The sequence below is a fragment of the Alosa pseudoharengus genome, unplaced genomic scaffold (genome assembly GCF_046254945.1).
Source record: "Alosa pseudoharengus isolate Yale_2024_CS ecotype anadromous, Long Island Sound unplaced genomic scaffold, YU_APseudo_1.1 YU_APseudo_1.1_scf_15, whole genome shotgun sequence".
Lineage (NCBI taxonomy): Eukaryota > Metazoa > Chordata > Actinopteri > Clupeiformes > Clupeidae > Alosa > Alosa pseudoharengus.
In genome coordinates, this window is record NW_027468620.1 from 10,493,850 (window position 1) to 10,517,431 (window position 23,582).

Below are 23,582 nucleotides of genomic sequence, written 5' to 3' on the forward strand. Positions count from 1 at the left end.
CCTCCAGGGGGGTATTCCTATGTGGTTTAGTGACAAACCTGGGTAAGTTAACTCAGAGTAAGGGGTAAACCTCCTAATAGAAGAGCTATATGGCTTCATACTCCTAACAAAACAATGCCATAGGGCTCCTGTTGTAGGAGGTTTACCACTTACCCTGAGTTAACTTACCCAGGTTTGTCACTAAACCACATACTTGGAATGCCCCCCTGGTCACACTATTTGTAATGTGATGTCTGAAGGTAAATATAAGTGGGTTTGTTTGCATCCAGCTTGATTTAATACCCCAATACAGATAATGTAACATCAAAAATATAATAATATAATAATATTTTCAACTGAGAAATAATGTAATTGAAAAATGGGGTAGTTCAGGAGTAGCAGCAAACCAGGCAAGTAAGCAAACAGGTGGGTTAATTATACAAATACACATTGCACAGACATTGGACTTCTTTTATCACATATGAAAAGAATGTGGAGATTTTGAGTGGCAACCCCCTCCAGCTGTTATTGTTTAAAAATAGAAATGTACAAAACACAAATGATTCAGAATTATAGCCAAAGAGTAACTATTCTTTATTTGCATATCACAGATGTGCAATTTGAATACATAATTGCGTCCCCAAGACAATGAACTCAAGACATGATGGGTACCTTACCAACACGGTATAGTCAAACCAGAATATACAATATTTACAAAAAACAACTTAAACAACTTACAGCATTACTCAATGACAGCACATATGCAGATCCAACCAAATCAAAACAAACACATGGCAGCACTTAGACTTAATGTTATTGTATCCCCCAGTGTGTGTGAGCCTGAAGACTGCATACTGTATAACAGGCCAGCTATGAACGACATGTGACATATAGATTTGCTATATCAGAGGAATGAAGACATAGGCCTACTGATGAACAGTATCCAGTATCGATCCTTGGTTGAATTCATATACTACTTTCATACTTTTGCAAAATGAAAAAAGGGAGTATATAAAATGATTTAACATAGCATTAGCATATATGTTTTACATAGATAGAATGCATAATTTAAATTACATCTACATAAATACCAGTTTTGAAATGCTGTAGTTTAATGGCAATCTCCTCCAGTCTCCTGGTGTATTTGTAGTTCATTTTAAAACAATAATCTCTCAGTGGCCAAGAAGGGCTACGGAATGGAGGAGCTACTTCTTGATGACCTCTTCTTTTAATTTTTCGGCTAGGTGTTTCCGTTTCTGTAACTTCTTTCTTTCCTCTACTGATATTTCCTGCATATGAAGGAACAAAAAACATATTTCAGACATTATGTTATCAGTAGGGAAAGAAGAGAATTAGTAAGAATGGATTAACAATGTCAATGTCTATGGAAGTCTCTATTAGTTCTTTACGAGAAGTTAATTAAGAGAAGTCTATGCTACAGTGGGTTAAATGTACAAAACAGAAATGTCCTGGATTACAACCGTCACCTTTGGCTTTTGGTCCCCTTGAGGAGCGCCCCCTGGCTGTGAGGAGGTGCCATTACTAGCACTCACAGTCTTTTTGGGGACACTCTCCTTAGGTATGCATTTGAGTCAAGAAAAGGCATACAAACATATATCCATCACCTAGAGGTATTCTTCATGAATCAGTACACATGGTAAATGTAAACATTTGTATCTAACTTGATAAGATCGAATTACAACTGCATTTATGAATGAAAAAAGATAACACACGTGTCATAAAGGTGGAGATGAATGTCAAATTAAAAATGTGCATAGAAGCACTAAGTGTTAAATAAAAATTTGCACTCTTGGTCTCCCCATGCTAATGTTTTTCTCAAGAAATGATTCTTAATGATTCTAATACAATAGGCCAACCTTTAGCATGATCCAAAGTGCAAACATCCATGGGTCAGCTCAATGCTCTCACACCCACGACAGCTTTATTTCATGCGTGAGACATTTCGCTTGTAACCCGACTTTGCACTTTGTCCATCATTTCAATTAGAGTCCCTATTGGTCCTCAAAACATAGGAAAACAGAGGCTTTACAGAAATGATAACCCAGTGTGTGTAGTCTGAGTGCTCTGTGCCTGTGGGTTCCCATGGTGACGCAGTGGAGACTCACCTGTGTGCTGGGTGCAGCAGTGGGGGCAGCCGGCGGCTCCTCGGGTCGGGTCTGTTTGGGCCGCTGCTGCTCCTTCTTCAGGGCCTGCAGCTTGTCGCGCTGCTGTCTCAGATACAGCGCCCTCTGCTGGAGCTGCTCCTGCTGGGATGCCGACAACTCCTGGAAACACACATACAAACACCCACACATACCCACACACACACACCCACACACACACCCACACACACACACACACACACCCACACCCACACCCACACACACACACACACACACACACACACACACACACACCTTACTGGGCCATGCTGATAACTCCTGGAATCACACACACACTTTACTAATGTCTCATGCCTGTAACACTATTTCTTGAGTAAAAAAGTGTTTCATGTACAACCTTTGTGTGGCAATTCAGGTTAATAAAGTTCAGCATGTTTCAGTGTGCTCTACTCTACTGTAGGAACTTTGAAACGACTTTCATCACTTCAAAATTTCCAATAAAAAAATATATATAAATTGGAGCCAGAGTGTGCGACATTCTCTTCTGAAACATAATGTTATGACCTAGGAGTAAGGCCACAACAAAAGAGGGAGTTATGAGGTTGGATCTTTAACTAAAATATAGATTTATTAACCAAATTAACCAAATAATAATCAAACAAACAGTGTGCGGTGGGTCAAAGTCAGTCATCAGTGATGTATGGATGTTGTGTGTTTGAAATGTGTCTGAGTGCAGTGTTGCATGTCCAAAACCCAAGTACGAATGGCCCTCCCAAGGAGAGAGGAAGCAGTCCTCTTATCTGGACTCCAATGTACAGGTGCAGCTCATCAACTTGTTAAATCCTGAGCACACCTGAAAACAAGTAGGCCTAGACAACAAGCAGAAGGCCTAACAGACCGTCACAATAACCATAGGCCTCAGCTTGAGTGAACACCACACCAATGGCGGTCCCGGAGCCTGAGTCTAGTCCAGTTTGAAGCGACTGACCGTAAATGGCTTAGAGATACCAGCTTCCTTCCGAGCCTCCTCCAGCCAGCTCTCGGCTGCCTGGCTGTTGCTGTTGCTGCTGCTCTTCTCTTTGGGCGAGACAGGAGCCTCTGTGCCCTTCACCGGGGCTCTCACAGCAGGGAGAGTCTTTCCATCAGTACTCCCTTTCCCTACAGGAAGAAGGACAGGAAATCAAAATCTCTTAACCAGGCAGTGGTGAGGATCAGAGAGCAAACAGGTGGTATTGGCAGGTAGTATTGCACAGGTAGTACAACAACAGAAGACATGAAGCAATACCACACAAGCACACAGAGTGCTTTTTCACAACATTTCTGCTATGCCTGTGTATTTGGACAAAAATATTGGGGCTACTTTACTTAAAAGGGTGTCAAATATCTACTAAATTTGTCAAAACACCCCACATACACATAGCAATGAAATCAAATGTGAAAGCCTGACGTAAGATGTTGTTTTTTGAGTAACTCAACCCTAACAAAACCAAAAATGGGAGCAGAAGGAGCCAGAGGGGATTTGGTTACCTGCGGGCGGTTTGGCAGGGTTGGCGGCACCTGTCTTGGCTGGACTCTTCTGGGCCTTATCTCCTTGTGCAGACGCCACTATCTTCTCCTCTTTCTTTGCTGCGGTGTTGCTTGTCTGCAAGTGGGTGATTTGCATGTACAAAGTTACCACTCCAAGAACACAGCCAAATGTGAACTCACACGAGGGAGACGAGGGACTGCTGGTGGCGTACACGGTACACATAGAGACCTGTAAGTGTGTCAGGGCTTAAAGCTGCAATTGCAACGGGCTAAACTGTGTTCCCACAACCAACCTCTCACCCAGAAACGTGTTCCTAAAGCCTCCATCCAAACTTTTACACTGTATGGAGCGACCCAACTCCAGTGGCACAGAGTGGCACAGAATGGGTGCGTGCCAATAAAGTGTATACAGCTCAGTATCATCAGTTTTCAACTCCACCCTTTCATTGAAATGCAGTAGATTCAGGCACAGCTGCACCAAGCCTGCAGCTCCATATGTATAGGCTAAGGGCTATTTTCTATCTTCTACGTCACATAGTTTTATAAGTTAAATAATATCCACAAAAACAAGCAGCTTAATGAAATGTCTGCCACATTTGCTTAGCCAAGTCACTGTCAATGACAGCTTAGGATGTCCTTTTGAAATACAGTATGTAATATCTCAACACTCATTACAGTCACTTGGAGAAGCATACCAATATCACTTGGCAACAAACTTAGTTATTCACAACCTAATCACAGCCTTCATCTATGATTGATTATTGTGGAAAAGAGGGATAATTCCAATCCACTTGAGCATCGCACAAACTCCACTGTCTTTGTATATGTGTGTGTGTCTCATACCAAAAAGGGAAGAGCACAGGGTGCTCATTTCTAGCCTAGCACACAAACAAATCAGTTCATCAGCCAACACTGGCCATTAAATACCTTGGTTGGAATCTTTTTCACTTTGAATACCAACAGCCGTTTTTTATTTGCTTTGAGCACTAACACCAAATAATCTTTTTTAAGCGATGATTTCCGAGGGAGAAATAAGTGGACATGAGTTGAGCTTTGCTGGTTTTGTTGGCGTTATTGACCTATTTATATTAGTTATACTGACCTTGCTGACGCTGTTGGCCGACAGTGAGGGGGACGAGAGGGACAAGTCCTGGTGAGGACCGGTGTCCGTTCCGTTGGGCACAGACAGGATAGAGCAACTGCTGGACGTGGTTCCAAGTTCCTCCTCCAACTGAGTCCGGCGAGCCATCTCCATGTCGTACTCCTCCTTTGATCTCCTGCGGTTTGGGAATATATAGATAATTTACCGATTTTATGCATTCACGCATTCATAACTATGTATAGTTATATTCGTTTTCTAGTGGACAGAAATGTCAATTTAGGCAGCTGCAGCATCTGTACCACCTTCGGATCCAAGTGCCTACAGGGGCCCGGGTTCAAATCCACCATTTCCCAATCCCATCCCATCTCTCTCTACCCCTTCACTGTCCTATACTTCTACAGTATTTATCACCCAGAGAAGAAATACTCTTTTCTGATTGGCTGGTGGGGTGGCTATTAATTCTGAGTAGATCTAGTAAAAAAAGTTTAATCACCGTTCCATATCAATGCTTATGAATAGTTACTATAACAACCATAGTAGGACGACGGTTGATCCAGGAAGCAGGCTTCGCAACAATGGAATGAACTGTAAACAAACTAACTGTCCATACTATCGTTGTTATAGGGCCAAAGAAAGTTGTACAAAAAACTGAACAAGCTTCTTTTTAAATGGAACCACTTGTTTCCTTTGCATGCTATAAAGGCATGACCATTGCCTATAGTGGTAACCGGGTGATAAGCGGGATAACAGCCTTCAATGTGTCCTGTTATGCAGAATTAATGGGCGCTTGGGCGCTGCGCGTCAGGGAGTTCTTTGCCTCTCGCCCTCGTCCATTAATTCCGTATAACAGGATACCTCGGCGGGGTTCTAGAGTCTAGAACTGGGGTTCTAGAACATCATACCATTCTCAAACTGGAAAGAGGTAAAGAGGAAACATGAAAGATTATCCTGTTTATATTACTAAAAAAGGTCCTAAACAATACCTTTACAACAACATTGGAAACAGCTTGTGCACTCATATTGAGTGAAGGCTTAGAACTCCGCCGAGACATTATTTCCATCGAACAGGTCACCTCGAAGGCCGTTTTCCCACTTATCTCTCGTTTGTATTTATCTCCCGTATATTAGAATATAATTTTATCTATGACTTTCTTTAAATTTAGGAATCATGCGCATGAACTACATAAAAACATGAACTACAAAATATGCATGTTCCATATGTGTTGTGCATGCATTACTTGAAAAGAACTAGCTCCAGTTATGTATGAACGGTGAAGGTAACGAACTCTTAAAAATGTGAAAAACGTCAACTTGAAGTGAAAATTGAACAATATGAACTATGGAAATTGAACAACTGAGCTACATCTATCAAGTGTGAACATGCTTAACAAAATATGGGAAGAAAACATGGGAACTAAACGTGCACGAATATAATCAGTGGGAGCCCTGTGCTTGTTTCCCAGTGACACCCTCAGTGTGTTTGAAATGTCCAGTCGATTGCGCAATTTGGTCTTAGTTGCAGTCATTGCATAGATACGTGGTGGGAAATGGTAGCAACGTTTTCAGCGCTTTTACGGCTATCTCGGGATATTCTGCTTTGGTTTTGATCCAAAAACCCGCCAGAGGTTTCCTCATACATACTCTTAAGACCACCGTCATTTGCAATTTCGATCAACTGCTCTTCCTCCTGCGCTGACAAGTTAGCACTATTCTGGATATTGACAAATGGATTGCGGACCCATTCATTGGTTTGCCCTGGATCATTGGAGGATGGGAAGTAGCCTAACGCTCAAAATCATTTGAAAGCGCAACAAGGTGATCGCGCACCAGCTGCGAGAGAAAGGGCCCTGCCTCAGTCTCTCCCAAAACTGTTTGGAACACAGTGACGGACTGGACGGTCTGGCATTTGGGCAGATGCCAGAAGGGCCGCGGTTTTACAATATCTCTCGGCCCACTATCAAGCATCAATAGTGTTAAATGGTTTCGAATAAGCTATTCATCTCTAACTCCCTTTTCCTCATTCACATAAGGAAACTGATCAGTATTTATACCAGACATGAGTCTCTACACTACAGTCATGGTGACCCTCAATATTTACATCAGTCTACATTCTTTTGTAACCTTATTCAATCAAATGATTTAAAAGTGCATTGTTTGAAATTGGAATACAATAAATATGCTGCCTGTATCTTTTATTTTATTATTGGTTTACAAAAGTTAGGCTACATGAAGCAATGACTTCTGGGAATTTCAAAACCGAATGCGTCTACTTCCTTCAGCACGGGGAATTGCCGATCTAGCATGCCTTGATCCTCGGTATTTTCTCCTTATAAAAGCTAATAAACTGCCCCCAAATGCACTTCGAAACATAAGAGAATGTCTGCTTAAATTCAGTGAAGGTGCTACGGTTGAAAATCTACAGTCGGAATTGACACATCTCGCCACGCACTGGGACAGACTGAAAAAGTCTCCTCTAAACGAGTATACAGTCAAAGCGTCGGACTTTGATGATGCCGCGGAGTTATAGGAAGAAATAAACCTGGTGAGCAAGAAATGTGCTACCTGCAAGAATTGTGCAATCTGTTGATATTCTCTTTTCCAGCAGTTAAACCTCTTTACCTGTGCCTACAACTATAGCCTATATGGTTAGCAAATGAATTCCTACTAACACTGTCATGTACTCAAGTGGCATGCAAACTGAGTTTTTCCACTCTTAAATTCATCAAGAATCGCCTAAGGACACGATTGTCACAGGATAATTTGGAGGCCTTTATGCTGATGGCGACGGAGAAAGAGGTCCTATAATGAACTTGGATGCTGATGACGTGATAGACAGGGTTGCGGAGAAGAGCAAGCTCCTTCGCACCTTGTTAACTGCATGACGTTAATTAAGACACGTTTGTGGAGCGGCTGCTCTGATGGGTTTCCGGTTTACCAACAAAATTACATTCGCGCGCACGCCGCGCAGCCGTGGGGCAGAAGACGCTTGGTGCCACAACGTTATAAACTTGACTTAAATAGTCGGCTGCTGTAAGCTACAATCGGAATTTTTTATATACCCCTGGTCCCCTGTTGTCTCAATGATAATAACATCTCATTTCAGGCTATATTTCAGAGTTTGCCGTTCATTTGCATTAACATCGTATTTTGTCCTTTTTGGCGAAGACATGCATTCCTTTAGGGATATTGAACATTCTCTAACCATCGTGATTTCGAATTGGTGCAGTTTTCAGCACAAAAACTCATTTTGTTCTTTTCATGGAGAGCACTGCTCTATGCTGTTCTATGGTGCTTTCTGCTCTTGCGCACGCATGTTTTCGTGACGTTGCATATAAAGGCTATTCTTTTTTCATTTTCATATTTCATATTGCATTAATTTTTTTGGAGTTGTGCATTGATATATCCATGTTCTTGGTTCAGTCTTTATGCATATTAAAGTTAGAGTTCATCACCAATGGGGCTACAAACGTGTTATGTCCGTGCATGTGAAGTTATATCTGTGTGTTGTGGGCACATGCACGCGCGTGCAATGCGCGTCCCCGTGTGGGCCGCTGGCTGGTGAAAATGCCAGGGCCGTTTTTTAATCCCAGTCCGTCACTGTTGGAACATATCAAATACACCCCGTCCCCATTCGTCCCCACAAATCAAGCTTGGCTTTAAGTGCAGCGACTTTATCTGCCAGTTTAAAGACAGTCGTCATTCTCCCCTGGAGTGACAGGTTGAGGTCATTAAGCAACCCGAATATATATAAAATTAGATAGAATTTAACCTACAGTGCAATACAAAAACCCTTAATTAACTTTAAAACATCTGTTCCAAAAACGTTTCTTCAACATGCAGAGACCTGTTATTTTCAGGGTTTGGCCAGAGGTCATCTATCGTTTCTGCTTGTTAAACCAGAGAGGGTACAAACCCTTTCCAACTTGTTTTAATTTGAAAATAACAACGAATTTCATTAGAATGCAAACCACAAAGCCATGGGCAAAGTACTGTATTGTAGCTGTGCATCAAAATTGGTTGGGCTGCTTGTTCAGAAAACTACTTGCGTTACTTGTATAACTGGTTGCTATTAGGGTTGCAAAATTCCAGGAATTTTCGAAGTTGGAAACTTTCCATGGGAATTAACGGGAATATATGAGAATTAACAGGAATATATGGGAATTAACAGGAATAAACGGGAATTAATGGGAATAAACTGGGAATTTTTAATATGGCAAGTTAATCTATAACCGGGAACTTAAATGTAGTGGACAAAACCCCATCTTGCAGCATAATATTAGTTAAAACAACCTGATTTAATGCAATTTCAGTCAAATTTCTACCCTGCACATACTGTATGTCAATCACATGCACATAGGCTGCTAGACATAAAGGAAATCTATGGTGCGTTCATATGCATGGGGAAAAAGTGTACCAACCAATCGGATTTTATTGTTGAGTGGTGTAGTGTATGTTGGGCAGTTCAGTGTTACTAGTTTAGCACACTAGTAAACCATAGGCAGAGAATGGGATTCCCGCTAGCATGCTAGCTAGCTTTGTATGCTAAGCTAAGCAAAAATCCAAACATACAAATCATATTGCTTATTATGAAACAAAATGTTTGTATATGAAACAGTTTGTATGAATTACCCAAAATTCCATGTTAACTTCTGTAAATTCCCATTAATTCCCATAATTTCCTTTAATTCCATGAAAGTTTCCAATTTGGAATATTACCAAAATTCCCCAGCTTAACTTCCGGAAAATTTCCGGAAATTTACCGGAAATTTTCCGCCCCTTTGCAACCCTAGTTGCTATTAATTAGTTATTCATGATGACATAAATAAATGAGAAATTAAAGACTTACTCAGTCCATAAACAGCACTAGCAAACGATCCTGTCCACCACCCTTTCACAATTAATAATAACTCCACCCAGTCTCAACCCAATGTGTGCTTTTGGAAGAAAAACACACTGTAATTTAAGTAAGGCTGACAGTACATTATGTGTCGTTTAGGTGAAACTAAATTAAGTCTAAATTAAATCTGTGTCATCTTCAGTAATAACAATATATTTAGTAATGGCAACATATGAGTTGAGGTATGTTCAGTGTATGTTTATGGTTATTGTCATTATTTATTTAATATATAAATATCAAGCGTGCTAGCAATCAAGCTAAAAGCCCAAGCTGCTAGCTCTCTCACTAGCACATAAATACAAACATAAATACAATGTACTATCAACAGCTGATGCAATACTGGAGTCCAGTTGGTCCACTGGACTACATTATGTCTGCTGGCAAGAAAGTCAAAACCTCTAAAAATAGTTGATGGATGCAAACTGGTTTAATTAGGAGCACTGGCATGAACTCAAGGCCTTCACCCTTTGAAAGCCACTATGATCCTTTAATTGAACTGATTACTGTCTTACTAAATCCACCAATCACAATCGCTTATCCGACATGGGGCAGGCTTTATATGATAACAGATAGAGCAGTGTATTCAACACAACCAATGGCTGTGCTTATGGCGACTAGATTAAACAGATATGGATGTGTGTTTTCTTTGGAATTGAGTGAACAACTGCATTTAAAAAGTTGTTTACAGGAAAGATTTGATTGCTGCACTTCTGAAACAATTTGGTAAGAGTCAATGAAGCCTTTCCAGACCCACTCTCAATCTCAACTGAAATTTGAGAGGCGAGGTCTGGTGTTAACCAAGCTAATGATGGTGTATTACATGCACGAGAATATTGGGGAGCATTGCAGCATTGTTACATTGGGTCTTGTGGCTTCTAAAACTTGACAGCAATAACTGCAAAGTGCACTTTTAGAAGTTCGGTGTCCTTGGATGCAGTGTCTTGTGACTTGTGGAAGCTATACTCAGCTAATCACAACAGATAGGTCCTGTGCCAGGTCTTTGTGCCAACTGTGTCTTTTTCTGCCCACTCAGCTTACGGCTCCTGACTAAGACTATTGTTCCCGTCACAGGGAGGGTAAGGCAAGGCCACTACAGTGTCCCTAGCAGGACAAAAAGGATAACCCCTCAAAAAGAGAAATGGCTTGTATTCTGTGAAGTTGAAGTATGATGGTCAGAGGTCATAGGTGTTACTCACTTGAGCACCTCCTGTAAAATCTTCATCTCCTGTTGTTCCAGCTCGCTCATAACATCCTCTCCATCCATCAAACACTCTGGCAGGGCACCTGGCAACGTTAATTAAACGCATTCATTAAGGCCGATACCCTCATCAAATATTTAGCATGTTTGATGTTAATGGTTCACACGGCACTCATTATGCTGATAATATGTACCCTTAAGTATTCAGGTTCAGTACGCAGAGCCAGATTGCATGGACACGTGACACACCTGACAACGCTTAATCAACCTGGCTAATGCAGCGTATAATCTGGTAATTGTGAAACATATAGACCTAGCTATTAAAACTTGACATGAAATAAATGATTTGTATAGCATATAGCTGTGAGCTTACTCACTGTAAAATAGCTGTTTTTAGTATAAAAATACATGTAGCAAAAATCTTTCATGTGTGTGTGTGTGTGTGTTGTGTAAGTGTTGGTAGGCAGATAGAGGTACCATTCCTCTCTTTTATCACACGCAAGGCCTGCAGCTGAAGCTCCATATTCTTTTGTACCATCAGGGATCGAAACATCTGGAAGTCATCTGTAGCCAGAACCGGATGGAATACACTCTATAAGATGGACAAGGTATTACTTACTGACAAAAGTTTTCTTACTCAAATTAACTCACAGTTAATTATCTAGCAAATGCTTTTACCAAAGTGACTTGTGAGATGCATACAACAGAGAGAATCTCAATGTTACACAATGTGAATAATCCTAATCCTATAGTGGACTATTCTACTTATGTGCTATTAAGATACACTAACATTGACTAGTAAGTGGTCCAAGACAGATGCATAAGTGTTAAGCGATTCTTATGTTCATCTGAAATGACATGCTCATATGCTAGTAATTCACAGTTGCAAATATCTTTTTGTATTCATCTCTGGATGAGTACAAGAAAACTACAAACTAAAAATTATATTGTCCAGAAGTTAATGTGGGAGAATAGGAAGTTATGGATGCAATTATGGAAGTTATGGATGCAATATGCTCATTTTAGCGGTGCAAACAATTCCCATTTGTAGATAACTACTACAAATAACTACTTGTCTCTATTGTATTGTTTTGTTTGTTTGTTATTGTGTTTCCCTGCCTTCCTACTATGTAAAGCGACCTTGGGTTTGAGAAAGGCGCTATATAAAATAAACGTATTATTATTATTATTATTACAAACTATAATTAGAAACAATACTGCTGAGAGTGCAGTCTGAATGGGCTGTAATTATTCTGCCCCAATATAATATCTTACAATATCCTCTAGCCTGCTATACGCTCCTCTCAGCTCAGCTGTCTGTCTTTGAACAGACAGTTGAAAGGGGGTCAAACCATTCTTTCCTCTTGGCATCTAAGACCTAGATTCACGGCTTCCTGGTGCCTTAATCACAAGTGCACGCTTATTCTACCTCAGGTAGAAGCCAGGCACGGCTGGGACTAGGGATTTCTCTCTGGCAGGTGTAAGTCCATGAAAGCATTTGCTTTACTTGTGTAACCCAATTCAGCAGATTCGCTAATCTCCACATAAACTGGCCATACCTGACGTACTGAAAAAGTGACCCCACTCAGACAGGTAAATGATTTGCCATCTAAAAGCATGCATATTTCACCACCAGTGAATGAGATGTTTGTGCTGTCTTTCAATATCTGGATCAAGCCTATGGACAAAAAAACTAAAAACTCTTCAAGGTTGCCATGATAGCAAAGTTAAAGTCAGCATATGGCTGTCTACTTCCCAGGCATTCAGAAAGTTAGCAATGGGGCCTGTACAGACTTGCCTGTGTAGCGCAGACTTTAAGATCAGTAGAAGGATTTGCTAATTGTTTATATAACCAACCCAGATCTCCATCCTGACTTCACCATGCCAGGTACTTGGGCTGCTAATATAATTAGAAGAAGACCCAGCAAAGCCCCATACTCACACAATGAACAAACTAATCCCCTACTTGGACGTATATGAACCATGTTTCCACAAAGACCTCTGGATAGCCATGTCTGGACATAATGCTGTTTGCTCATGGTTAGGACATGTTTATTGACTGTGAAGACCAAAAAGGTACACTGTAGATAAAATGCTGATGTTTTATTTATTGTCTTTACACATCTGGCGCGATTAAATGGATGTCAAGATGTTTCTGTGTTTCCAATGAGCTTGTAAAAACAATGTTGGCCAAATTACTATAAATTACCATCTGTTGTTTTAATGAACCCAAAACATAATGGGGCATGGCTCAGCACTATTTTTGTTGATCAGCTCATACAGAATTATTATTATAAATCATTAATAAATAATCTTATCTTATCTAATCTTATTTTATCATTAAATGTGCTACTACTGTTATAATATGTGCTGTAATAATAGGTAAAAGGTTAGTGTTAGTGCACCTCAGAGTTAGTGCACCTTGTGTTTGTTAATTGTAAAACTTCTATCAATTTGGTCAACACTGCATATTAAAAACGACTTACCTGCAATGTTTTGGATTTTGCAAAAGGAGAAGCGCATGCTTCCACAAACTGCTGCTCATTGATGCCCACTTCTTGCATGTAGCTTTCTAGCAACTTCTCCACCTGATTAAAGGTGTAAATACTCAAGTTACTTGTTGGTTACAAGCTAGATAAATGATTTACTACAAATTGACACATCTGACACAAACTGCAATCAAATCAGTCTCATAGTCACATATTCTAAGTGACATCAGTAATTCAATCTTGGTTTCTATCACAATTGTTTTGTAGAACAACATAACTTACATAAAAGTGTATATTTTCAGTGTGATTAATAGATAATCACTAAGATCTCCAATTGCAGTCACATGGAGAAGATTGCCAAACGGCTAGCCGACTACTCCAGAGGCTCTACTTATATGCTTGGGCTCTTTGGCTGGACACACTGCATGCACTTATTCAATTAACTGCCTTGAATATCGATGAGGGAATATTGATTAAGGGAATGTGCATATCCAGTATAAGGCATGATGCCACAAAGCCACTGTCAGGCACAATTCACAGTTCATGCAAGGTTTCTGTGTTTGAGAGCATCTAAAATTGTCAAGTGTCTGTCTAAACACTTGCAATGCATAAAGGGAAAGCCTGCAGGGAGGCTGAGCGAGTTTAATAATAAACAAATATGTTGCCTTATGATGGTTATTATAGCCATGTAACAGAACAGTGACGCCCCAATGAGTCTCCATATTACCCACCAATTCTTTGTATTGCTGGTGTATTTCTGTGTAAGTCAATTTGTTCTCATCTTCATCATCAAACACTTAAAGAAAACAAAAATATATAAAGTCAGGATTAATTACAGTCACCATAACGTTAATCAAATCATGCTATACATGCTATGTTATGGTCAATAGACTTGTCAGTTTTTCACCTTAACCTATTTAGCTGGCAAAAGAAAAGAGAGATTTCATTTTAAGTTGAGGCTAGTTTTATATTAAGCTGTTGGTCTGCATATTCTTTGCTTTCAAAGTGTTTGAGTTATAATCTATATAAAATAGCCACCAACTTCAAAAAGGCTAAAACGCTAGCTCGCTAGCGCTTGGCTAAGATGCAACACTCACTCAGTGCTGTGATGTAACATTAGGCTAATGGATCAAGCATGCATTGAATTCCCAAATGTTAGCTGATGAGCTGACAAGCTCAACAATTTGAACGTTTGCGTTGATAATCTGCCTGATATCTAACGTTACATAAGATTTACTTTGCTGGCCATTCATCAGAGAAAACTGAACGACAAACGCAAAGACTTTAACAACATTGCTAGCTAGCGATAGCTATACACCTAGCAACCACTTCCACACAGAATATAAGGTACAGTAACGTCACAGCCAGACAGCTAACTTAAACAGCTTTCTGCATAATCCTGATAGTTAGTCAGCTATCAAACTAAAATGCATCAATACACGGAGAATATAGACAATGGGGGTTTACAATGGGGAAATTGAACTGTACCTGTGCACTTATTTTCCATAAAGTCGGTAACTGGTATCACCCATTCTGGACTTCCAAGGTATCCAACAATGCTCTCCAAGACCCATTCGCTATCCTCGGCCATGTTAGTAACATCGACTGATGTTGTTCTTTACTGGTGAAGTTTTAACCCACGATGGCACCGTTCCTCACAATTTAGACTAAATACCTCCTTCATTTGTTGTCATTCGGAATGTAAACAGTCCCACACACCCCTTTTCGGCCATATGAAATTCCTCCAGGACTGAAAAAGTGCGCATACATGAAGTTCGAACTGCCCGGATGAATGACACATAATCTGTATCCATGGCAACTCGTCAGGGGCGTTCCCTATCAGAGAAGATCTTGATGCTCGGCTCTTACCTGCCCCTACTGGAGACGTGGCACACCAGAGCTGAGATTGAAAATCTGCTTTGAAAGCATGTAACTAATGTCAGTGGGCTTTTGTAGCCAACAACAAAACAAAGAAGGAATTATGTCGAAAAGGAAGCTGTCAGATCTAGGGAAGATTTATAGGCTCAAAAACAATTTCACCACATTTAGCTACACATTTTTTTTGCAGGCATAGGCTAAAATTCCAATTTATTCTGATCAGTATAAATGTAGCCTAGCCTATCAGAAGTTCAGAAGTAAGTTATCTATGCGGAATTTTCACCGTGTAGGCCTTGATAAAAACTGTAAAATGTTGACACCCTGTAGTAACATTTTTATTAAGTAGTGGTGTCATCAGTCATACGTGACTCCATACATTTGGCGCAACAGCGCCTCCTCTTGGTCAATTACAGTTACATGCATTCATACACTTATCCACTCTCAACACACCTTTTGTTCAACATTTGCTAAGCTCCTGGACTCCACCATATGAACCATATGAGCTCACAATTAAAGCTTGCCTTGCTTGCTGAAATGTTTTACAGGAATGCTGATGACATGAAGAAGTAGGCCTAGGCTACACATCTCTTCCTCTCCCACATGCATGCACGCACACGCACGCACGCACACACACACTTAATAAATGAAAAGAAGACATTTATCATTTGATTTTTTTCTTTATTAATACAAATCCAAGAGTATGGATGCATTAGTGTGTTTGACGATAAATAGCCTATGCATTCAATTGCATTTGACATATTCTGTTACGAAAGCAGAGCATGCAAAAGCTGCATGCTAAAATAGAGCAAAAGAGTTATAAGCAAACTCCTGTTCTTTTACACAATATTTTACAGTTCCCACAATCCAGTGCAACATTCTTCCACTCAAGCCTATACCCTTTCCTCCAATGTGGTTTGTCAACAAAAAGTATCTCTTCATAGCCTTGGCCTAAAGGGAAGAAATCAAGTTTATACCTGATAAATCAATACAGTGTCAGTGTACAGCTGGAACAAAGTTTGATAAGTTACATAAATTAAACATTTTAAGTTGGAGCTTAGTTAGTAGTTGAACTAAACTTAGGCTACACAAAATGCAGGACTGCTGTATGTGTATCATTTATTATATTGTGTTTGATCAGATTGTTTGCACACTAGATGGCAGTAGTGCATCTTTGGTTTAAAATGGCAAGTGGGGGGTTGACCTGTAACTAAGACTCTAAGACCTTTATGTCTTCAGTTAACTCAAAGAAAATGCAGCGAAATGTTTGAAATTATGGTTGTACGCCATTTTTAAAAAGAGCATAAGCATAGCTGAAAAGAGGGGGTGGCAACTTTAGAAAAGTTGAGTGAGTAAAAAAAGTGTGTTCACAACTTTTTTGAAGGATTCTAGAAATGTATAAAATCCAATTATCCCAGCCCTGAATGTTAAGAACGTTGATGGAATACTTTTGAAAACCAAGTGAATGTGTATGAGGAACACAAGTACATCTCTGACAGAATGCATTTTGTATTTTAATAGGCTACTAAAATTCCATGTTCGCAGTGATCCTGTTAAATTTGGTCATAAAAACTGTAAAACATACAATTTGAAAACCTTTTATAGTATCTGTATGTCTTCTGTAAGCGCTGTTTCTTACTTAACTAATTAAAGCCACGCCCTGTCAACCATTGTAAAATCAGTACATTTCATATATTTTCATATGTATTAGTTGCTCAAGGCAAAATGACTGATTAATCATTTGGATTTGGGTCATGAAAACTTGAATGAGGTCCAATCACTGCCCAATATATTTTTTTTTTGGGCAGGGTCAACTGGGTGCAGATAACTAGCTAGGCCTTTGTGTGGTCTAATATCTACTAGTGCAAGAAGTTTTACTATATCATGTGATGGATTCACTAGCAGTGATTCATTGAACGGGTGCTGGGGATGCCCTTTGGTGGACACTGAAAGCAGATTCTGATATGTTCATTTTCTAGGACACAGCCAGTCCGGTGTACAAATTGTTCTGCAACAACCTAATTTTCGTGCTCTGCTTATAAATATATTTACTATTTTTACCGTTTAAGAAAAAAAACTCCTGTATGATTTGTGTTTAAACGAGGGACCTAGTTAGCCTACAGTATGTTTGCAACCGTGAACAGGATATTTTAAGATGAAGCATTTGAAATGTTGACATTGTAGATCACATACGGAAAGTCAAAACATTGATACTTAACAAAGTACATTCAAATGTGAAAGATTTTTGGTTTGAGATTGTGATTGTGTATAAAATAATCATAACTACCACCATATAACTTCATTTTGGCTGATTGTGGAAGTATAAAAAAACAGTCCTGTTATATAAAACAGATATTTTTTGCTCATGTAAACTGTATAAGGGAAGAAGATGATGTTACACTTGTTTGTGGTACACATGCCTACCTCAGACACATTTATTTTAGTCTATATAGTAAAAATGTATTCGTATGTAGTTTATTTCAAATAAGTCATCAACTGAATGCAGAGCATGCTGCAAAAAGGTGCACAGGCATCAAAAAGATTGTTTGTTTGTCTTGATCGATAAGTGGCCTAAAATACATTTTGTCTGCAAAGTTTATGTAATACATATTTTACAAAAGTATTTTGTAAAGTTTTTATGAAGGAAAAAAAATCAAATGCAATGGGTAATTGTAAAGGGATTTCTTTCCATTGTTCACTTTGTTTGATCAGGTACTTACAGACAAACTAGTGCCCCATGTTTGGCCATGGCTTGACCCATATAGTGTCCAGACATATAATACAAATAAGTGCTGATTCCCCTGGTTGAAACAGAAAGGCAGGCTTTGGTCGATAAATATATATAAAAAAAAGAAAATAAAAATAAAAAGCTGTGCAATAAAACACTGCAGCTAATAGACCCTTTCAACTGCAGAAACATACATGTGTGTTCCTAAGGCATTTCCGGTGTCACAAAAAAACAACACTGAGCTAACTGTTACTTGGTGACAAAAAAAAAGTTTTAAAGTCGACATTTTGTAGAGCATTACGCTAAAGTCATAGTCATTTTAATTTCAAAGAATCGGTGTTAATTTTGAACGTTTAAACCGGAAACTCTCTAGGAACAGATTGAAAGGGTCTATAGAAGACTTAATTCTTCCCACTTAAAAGTGCACAATGTAAGCAGCAAGTGCCAGAAGTGGCACTGATAAAAGAGTCTGTGCAACATTTACAGGTTAAAAAGGAGTATCCATATACATTCCTCTCGCCCTGCTGGTCTTTACTCACAAAGAGGCATTCGGGCTGTCTGGGTTGTCAACACTCTCGTCCCATGCCTTGAGCGACTGAGGAAGGACTGTGTGCTTGTTGCAGACGGGGATCTTGTTGAGCTGCAGAGTTTTAGAGTAGCGGGAGTGCCAGTCTCTTTCAAACACTGCACTCATCTGCTGCACCATGGTGATGTTTTGGTCCTCTGGATCCTTCCTCTCCTGGGAGATTACCAAACCAGCTCCGGCGTTGTACACAAACTCATTTCCCACCCAGCCAAAATTCCCTGATGGATAATCATATCAACTGATATCAGTGGGCCAACATAACAGTACATATTGTTTGTTGTTATTTGTAATAGCATCATCTTCATTGATTATGATTAGATATGTTAAGTGTTTATACACATTACATTTATACAGTGTTTTTCATGACACTCAAAGCACTTCACAGTGAAGGGTGAACTTCACTGATTACCACCAAAGGCTAAATGACTAAATAGTTTATGACTGATTCATTTATTAATTAAAAGGAAGTATTCATTTGAACTAATAATAACACTGATTGATTGATGGATTGATTGATTGATTTGTACTTACCTATGTATATAGCATTATCCGTGACCATATATCTGTTGTGGTTGATTCCCTCGATCATGCCGTCTAGCTTGCGGGGAATGAAGAACTTCTGCAGAATCAGCAACCCACAGAGAAGTGTACAAGACTTAATGAAAATAAAGTCCTAAGCTAAATTGTCCAACGCTCTTAATATTGAGCCTTGTTCATTTTGCATAAATAATACAAATGCATAATCCCTGTGGAGCTTTAAAAACTATGTCAATTCCAGGAGTATGGTCCTGATCAGAGTTATTTGAGTTATGAGACAGGAGGATGACATAAACCAGGTGGTGGTGAATGGTTAAAGATGTTCACTCACCGCCTCCAGAGAGCAGTTAGCCATGTCCATGCACAGGCTCTTCAGAGACCACATGAAATTAAAAGTCAGGGGGTGTGTCTGCTCCCAGCAGCTCACAAGCAGACGCACTTTGATGTTCCTCAGTAGCACAGCTTCACGTAGCTTTCCGTCAATCGCCGACCAGTATCTAACACAACACACAAAATGACACAGTGCACAAAGCAGAAGACTTCAAGGACAGCAGAGATTGATTTATTAGTTTTTTATTTCCTTTTTTCCCATGAACTATAATTAGTTTATATGGTGTTTGAGATATACACCAGTTCTTACCTTGAAGTTTATGTTACTACATAAAGTATGTCATTATAGTTTGTGTTCAGGAAGGTTTAATTATTTCTATAGCTTGGAGGGGGAAATTATAACATCTGCTGCTCACCTGTTCAGCCCATTGCTGACGAGAGGCAGGTAGTCAGTGACAGAGATATAGATGAACTTATTTGCATCCTCAATCACATTAAAGATGGCATCAATGTCCCGGACTCGGTCTTTGGGACATAAGACATCTGGAGAATTCTGAAGAAAAAAACCAACAGTTTCACTCATTACTGACCAGTACAACATGCCTATTGCAGTCTTTAAATCATCTCTTGGCTAATCTGTGCGACAAGCACAATATCCTGATTTTGTTAGCCTCTGCTTAATTGTCCATGAAATAATCAATTACGTTCTAGAAAACTCATCTATTCATTTTCCACATCAGATCGTTTGGTCACACTTTACCTAATGTGTGAACTCTAGCAACTCATCACCCTGTAACCCCCATTATCCGAGATGAGCTCAATGGGTTCTCAGATGGAACCCTTAAATTACACCAGAACACAGAATCTAGGCCTGAGGGAGATCTAAATCAAATGACTCAAGGCCTGCCTGAGGCACAACAGGAGGCATAAATCCACAGACAGCAGCACTTCCAATGACTTCATTTCCTGTAACTTTTATCGGGAGCCATTATTTATTGCTCCATAGTCTGGAGGATTTTTCTTTTCTCATTACAGCCTTGGTTTTATACATGGGCACAAAGTCCTTAACCTTGAACACGGGGAAATGTGACACTTTCCTTCATGTAGAGAGATGTGGTGGTTAATCAATAACAAACATCTGTGAGAAGAATACTCAATCACCAGGTCGGGGAGGACCAGTTTGTGATGAGAACATTGATTGATTGCACCCTTACAAACTTCATGTATCTGTAACTCATAGCCCCCATTTCGGAGGGAGTTCATCGATTGCAGAAGGCCAAACACAGGCCTTCGATGTTGCAACGGCATCTTTGATTAATGAGTTTGATGTGTGACGGCTATCTTCCTCAACAGGTTAATGAAAGATTCATTTATCATCTGGACGCAAAGTGTGTAGACAGTGTGCTGTTGGCCTTCCACAAGTACAGTACTGTATGTGAATAGTGCAGCTGAGATGTACAGTATACTCACAGATGGATAGCCCTCTGCATTCACGTCATTCAGAACGAGTTGAAGGGGTCTTTTCTTGTTGTATAGTCCGTAGACCCTTTTGGACCAGATGGAGGGAATGAAGTCCTTGTACTGCAGCTGCCGATAGAGGCTAAACAGCCTGCGCAGATCCAGAGCCAGGCAACTGCACTCATAGAGAATGACGCCCAACTCCTTCAACTGTGGACGAAACCAGACACAAGCAGTAGGAGTCTCGACATACGATATCAATTATGGACTGGATGCATGCAGACAGGCAGATTAATGGGTCCCAGTGCTGCAACTTAAAGTGAAGCTGCTGACATATCTACCAGATGTTGCATTGTACATTAAAGGGAGCTGGGGTAGAGTGTTTGTTGGGTTATAATGGGGAGACTATAATGCAGAGTCTGTCAAATCAGGCCGGGAGACAAGGGTTAACACGCTTTGCCTTCTAATTAGCAGGCAGCCATGATGTAGGCTACTGATCAGATGAGTTCAGGACCTCAGGAGGGAAGTCCCAGACCGCCTCTATCTCAGGGGGACATGGCTCTATACGGTCCAGATCACAGAACCCTTGTGAGAGGGCTGTTGTCCCCGTGAGTCGAGCTGGCCTTGGCCTGCCTGAGCACCTCTGCTCGCCCCCTTTCTCATTTCCATTACAAAAAGGACATTCTCATTGTCCCAGCATTCATCCGGCGCGCCACTGATAAGGCTCATCATCGTGCTTGCTGTGCTATGCTCTGCTGTGAGGGTTTGCATGCACAAGCATTCACAGCAGAGCCCATTAAAACAAAGACACAGAAAATGGAGGGAACATAGTAAAAGGTACCGTGAATCACACAGATTCAAAAGGGAAGCTAATGCTGTCAAAGAAACTTAATATCCAAGAGGCGAGAAAAAATACTCTGGGCAAGTTTTTCCAGTGGCTTCCAAAGATAACTGCTGTGATGTAATTGAATATTTCACGTTAATACTCCAATACCGTAGACAGCGCTCTCCAGTCCATGCCGGCACTGCCGATGTATATGTGCTTGTTGTCGACCACCCAGAAGGACGAGAGCATCTGACCATTTGTCAGGGTTGTCATATTTAGATAATGAATGTCTGCACCTTTTAAAGACAAATCACATTGTAGGCTTAGCACTCTGAAAGCATAACAATGCCCCAATCCCATTTCCCATTCTAAAACAAGGATACAATTCATTTATTTGTCACATAGAGATACTTTGTAAAACATGTAGTGAAATGACATTTAGCGGCTCAACTTTCCTGTGCACATGTATCACTAACTATTCATAAGTATAAAGAAGAAAGATTTAGAAGAATTTAATAAATAGATTGAGAGAGAAGGGGATAAAAAAAATGCTGTGTGTGTAAGTGCAGTGTTGCAAGTCCCTGTAATACATTATGCATAAAGGGTCAATTTCCCTTATGGGCCAGTTTCCAATACATGGATTATCAGCCCTAGCCCTTAACTAAAAGAAAACTTCAATTAATTACAGTTGTAATCACAATTATCTTAGGAATAGTTTTTGCACAAACATCACACCTATAGCATTACATTTATATAGGCTAATGTTCTTTGTTTACATTACTCTATACATTGCATTTCATACTGTACATTGCATCTCTACATTACATATCACTTTGTAACATTTTTGTAACATTTTTTTGCACTCAAAATTGAAACACAGTTTTGACCTACCATGACGAGAAAGGATCTTAAGCTCTTTGGAGTCTGTCAAACCACTGACCACTTTTAGATTGACTTTTTGGGACTTGAGGTCCATCAATCTATGGAGTAATAACCGGCCCTATGGAAAAGAAACATGTCAGTGGAGCTGAATAACTGTAGTCAGCAATGTTCTTTAAATAAACAGAGGTAGGGTATTTTCTATGCCGACAAGTTTTCTTTCTTATGTTCGTCGTAACATTGTGCTGACATTTTTCACATTCTGAAGTTTTCTGGTGGAAAAGCTGAAAGAGCTGGGTGGGTCAAAAATCCTCTGTCAAGCTATCACTGTTTGGGAACCTTGGTTTTATACCATCTACTGTATATGCTGACACCAAGAAAGTCCAGAACAAATTGCCCAGGGCCAAATTTCCATGCAGCCACTCTGCCTGAGGAAAGTCATTAAAGGCTGACATATTTCCATTCCATCCGGAAAACAACATGCTTGCAATATCAACTCAGCATTTGGCTCTTATCCCAGTCAGCACCTAGGCTGCTCAGTCAGTACCAGAGACTTTCTAATGAGGAGACACAGCATTCAAAAAATCCTCCATAGAAATGCATGGGGTTAGTTTGTAATGTCAATATGGCAGTTGTCTACACATATCCCAGCCCTTCCGCGGCAAAACGTTGACATGTGAATGTTGTGATCTCGCCGCTGGAGCAAGGTTGGTGTCGTGAAGCGTTGCGCTCACGCATTTCTGCCGAAATAGATGCCCAATAAGTGCCCAAAAAGCGTTGCAATATGGCCGCAGAATGGAGGGACTTGCCTAAAAGGACTTTGGTACTACACCCCGGTGCGTCTGACAGCATGGCAATAGCTCAGCCACACTTGCATTTGTGGGAAAAGAAATGGATGTAGAAAACAGTTACTGGGTATCAGTAATGATAGGCAAACACTGGAATTGATTGGCGAAAGGAAGGCTTTTCGGTATTGAGCTTTTGCCACATGAAGCATCAATTGCTTGGCTAATTACCTGGCTCTTCATAGATGAGTTGTTAAGTCACG

General features: G+C 40.1%; 2 protein-coding genes across 2 annotated transcripts in view; both read right to left on the reverse strand.

The window, feature by feature from the left end:
• Nucleotides 1–549: 549 nt before the first annotated feature.
• Nucleotides 550–15,095, reverse strand: cfap36 (cilia and flagella associated protein 36). The gene is made up of 10 exons (XM_076285495.1): nt 14,804–15,095; nt 14,047–14,111; nt 13,313–13,414; nt 11,304–11,418; nt 10,825–10,912; nt 4,732–4,906; nt 3,630–3,744; nt 3,091–3,260; nt 2,106–2,264; nt 550–1,268 (listed from the first exon to the last, which is right to left on the reverse strand). Exons 1-10 carry the CDS (start codon nt 14,904–14,906, stop codon nt 1,185–1,187), a joined length of 1,176 nt encoding a protein of 391 aa, XP_076141610.1. The 5' UTR covers nt 14,907–15,095; the 3' UTR covers nt 550–1,184.
• A 781-nt stretch (nt 15,096–15,876) lies between these two features.
• Nucleotides 15,877–23,582, reverse strand: part of LOC143124155 (inactive phospholipase D5) — a 29,050-nt gene continuing 21,344 nt past the window's right edge. Inside the window, exons 4-12 of the mRNA XM_076285496.1 lie at nt 22,547–22,655; nt 21,824–21,951; nt 20,842–21,039; nt 19,788–19,924; nt 19,373–19,538; nt 19,036–19,123; nt 18,458–18,722; nt 17,911–17,991; nt 15,877–16,141 (exon numbers count right to left, since the gene is read on the reverse strand). Coding sequence (XP_076141611.1) covers nt 16,129–16,141; nt 17,911–17,991; nt 18,458–18,722; nt 19,036–19,123; nt 19,373–19,538; nt 19,788–19,924; nt 20,842–21,039; nt 21,824–21,951; nt 22,547–22,655 — 1,185 coding nt within the window. The 3' untranslated portion in view covers nt 15,877–16,128. The remainder of the gene's footprint in view (nt 16,142–17,910; nt 17,992–18,457; nt 18,723–19,035; nt 19,124–19,372; nt 19,539–19,787; nt 19,925–20,841; nt 21,040–21,823; nt 21,952–22,546; nt 22,656–23,582) is intronic.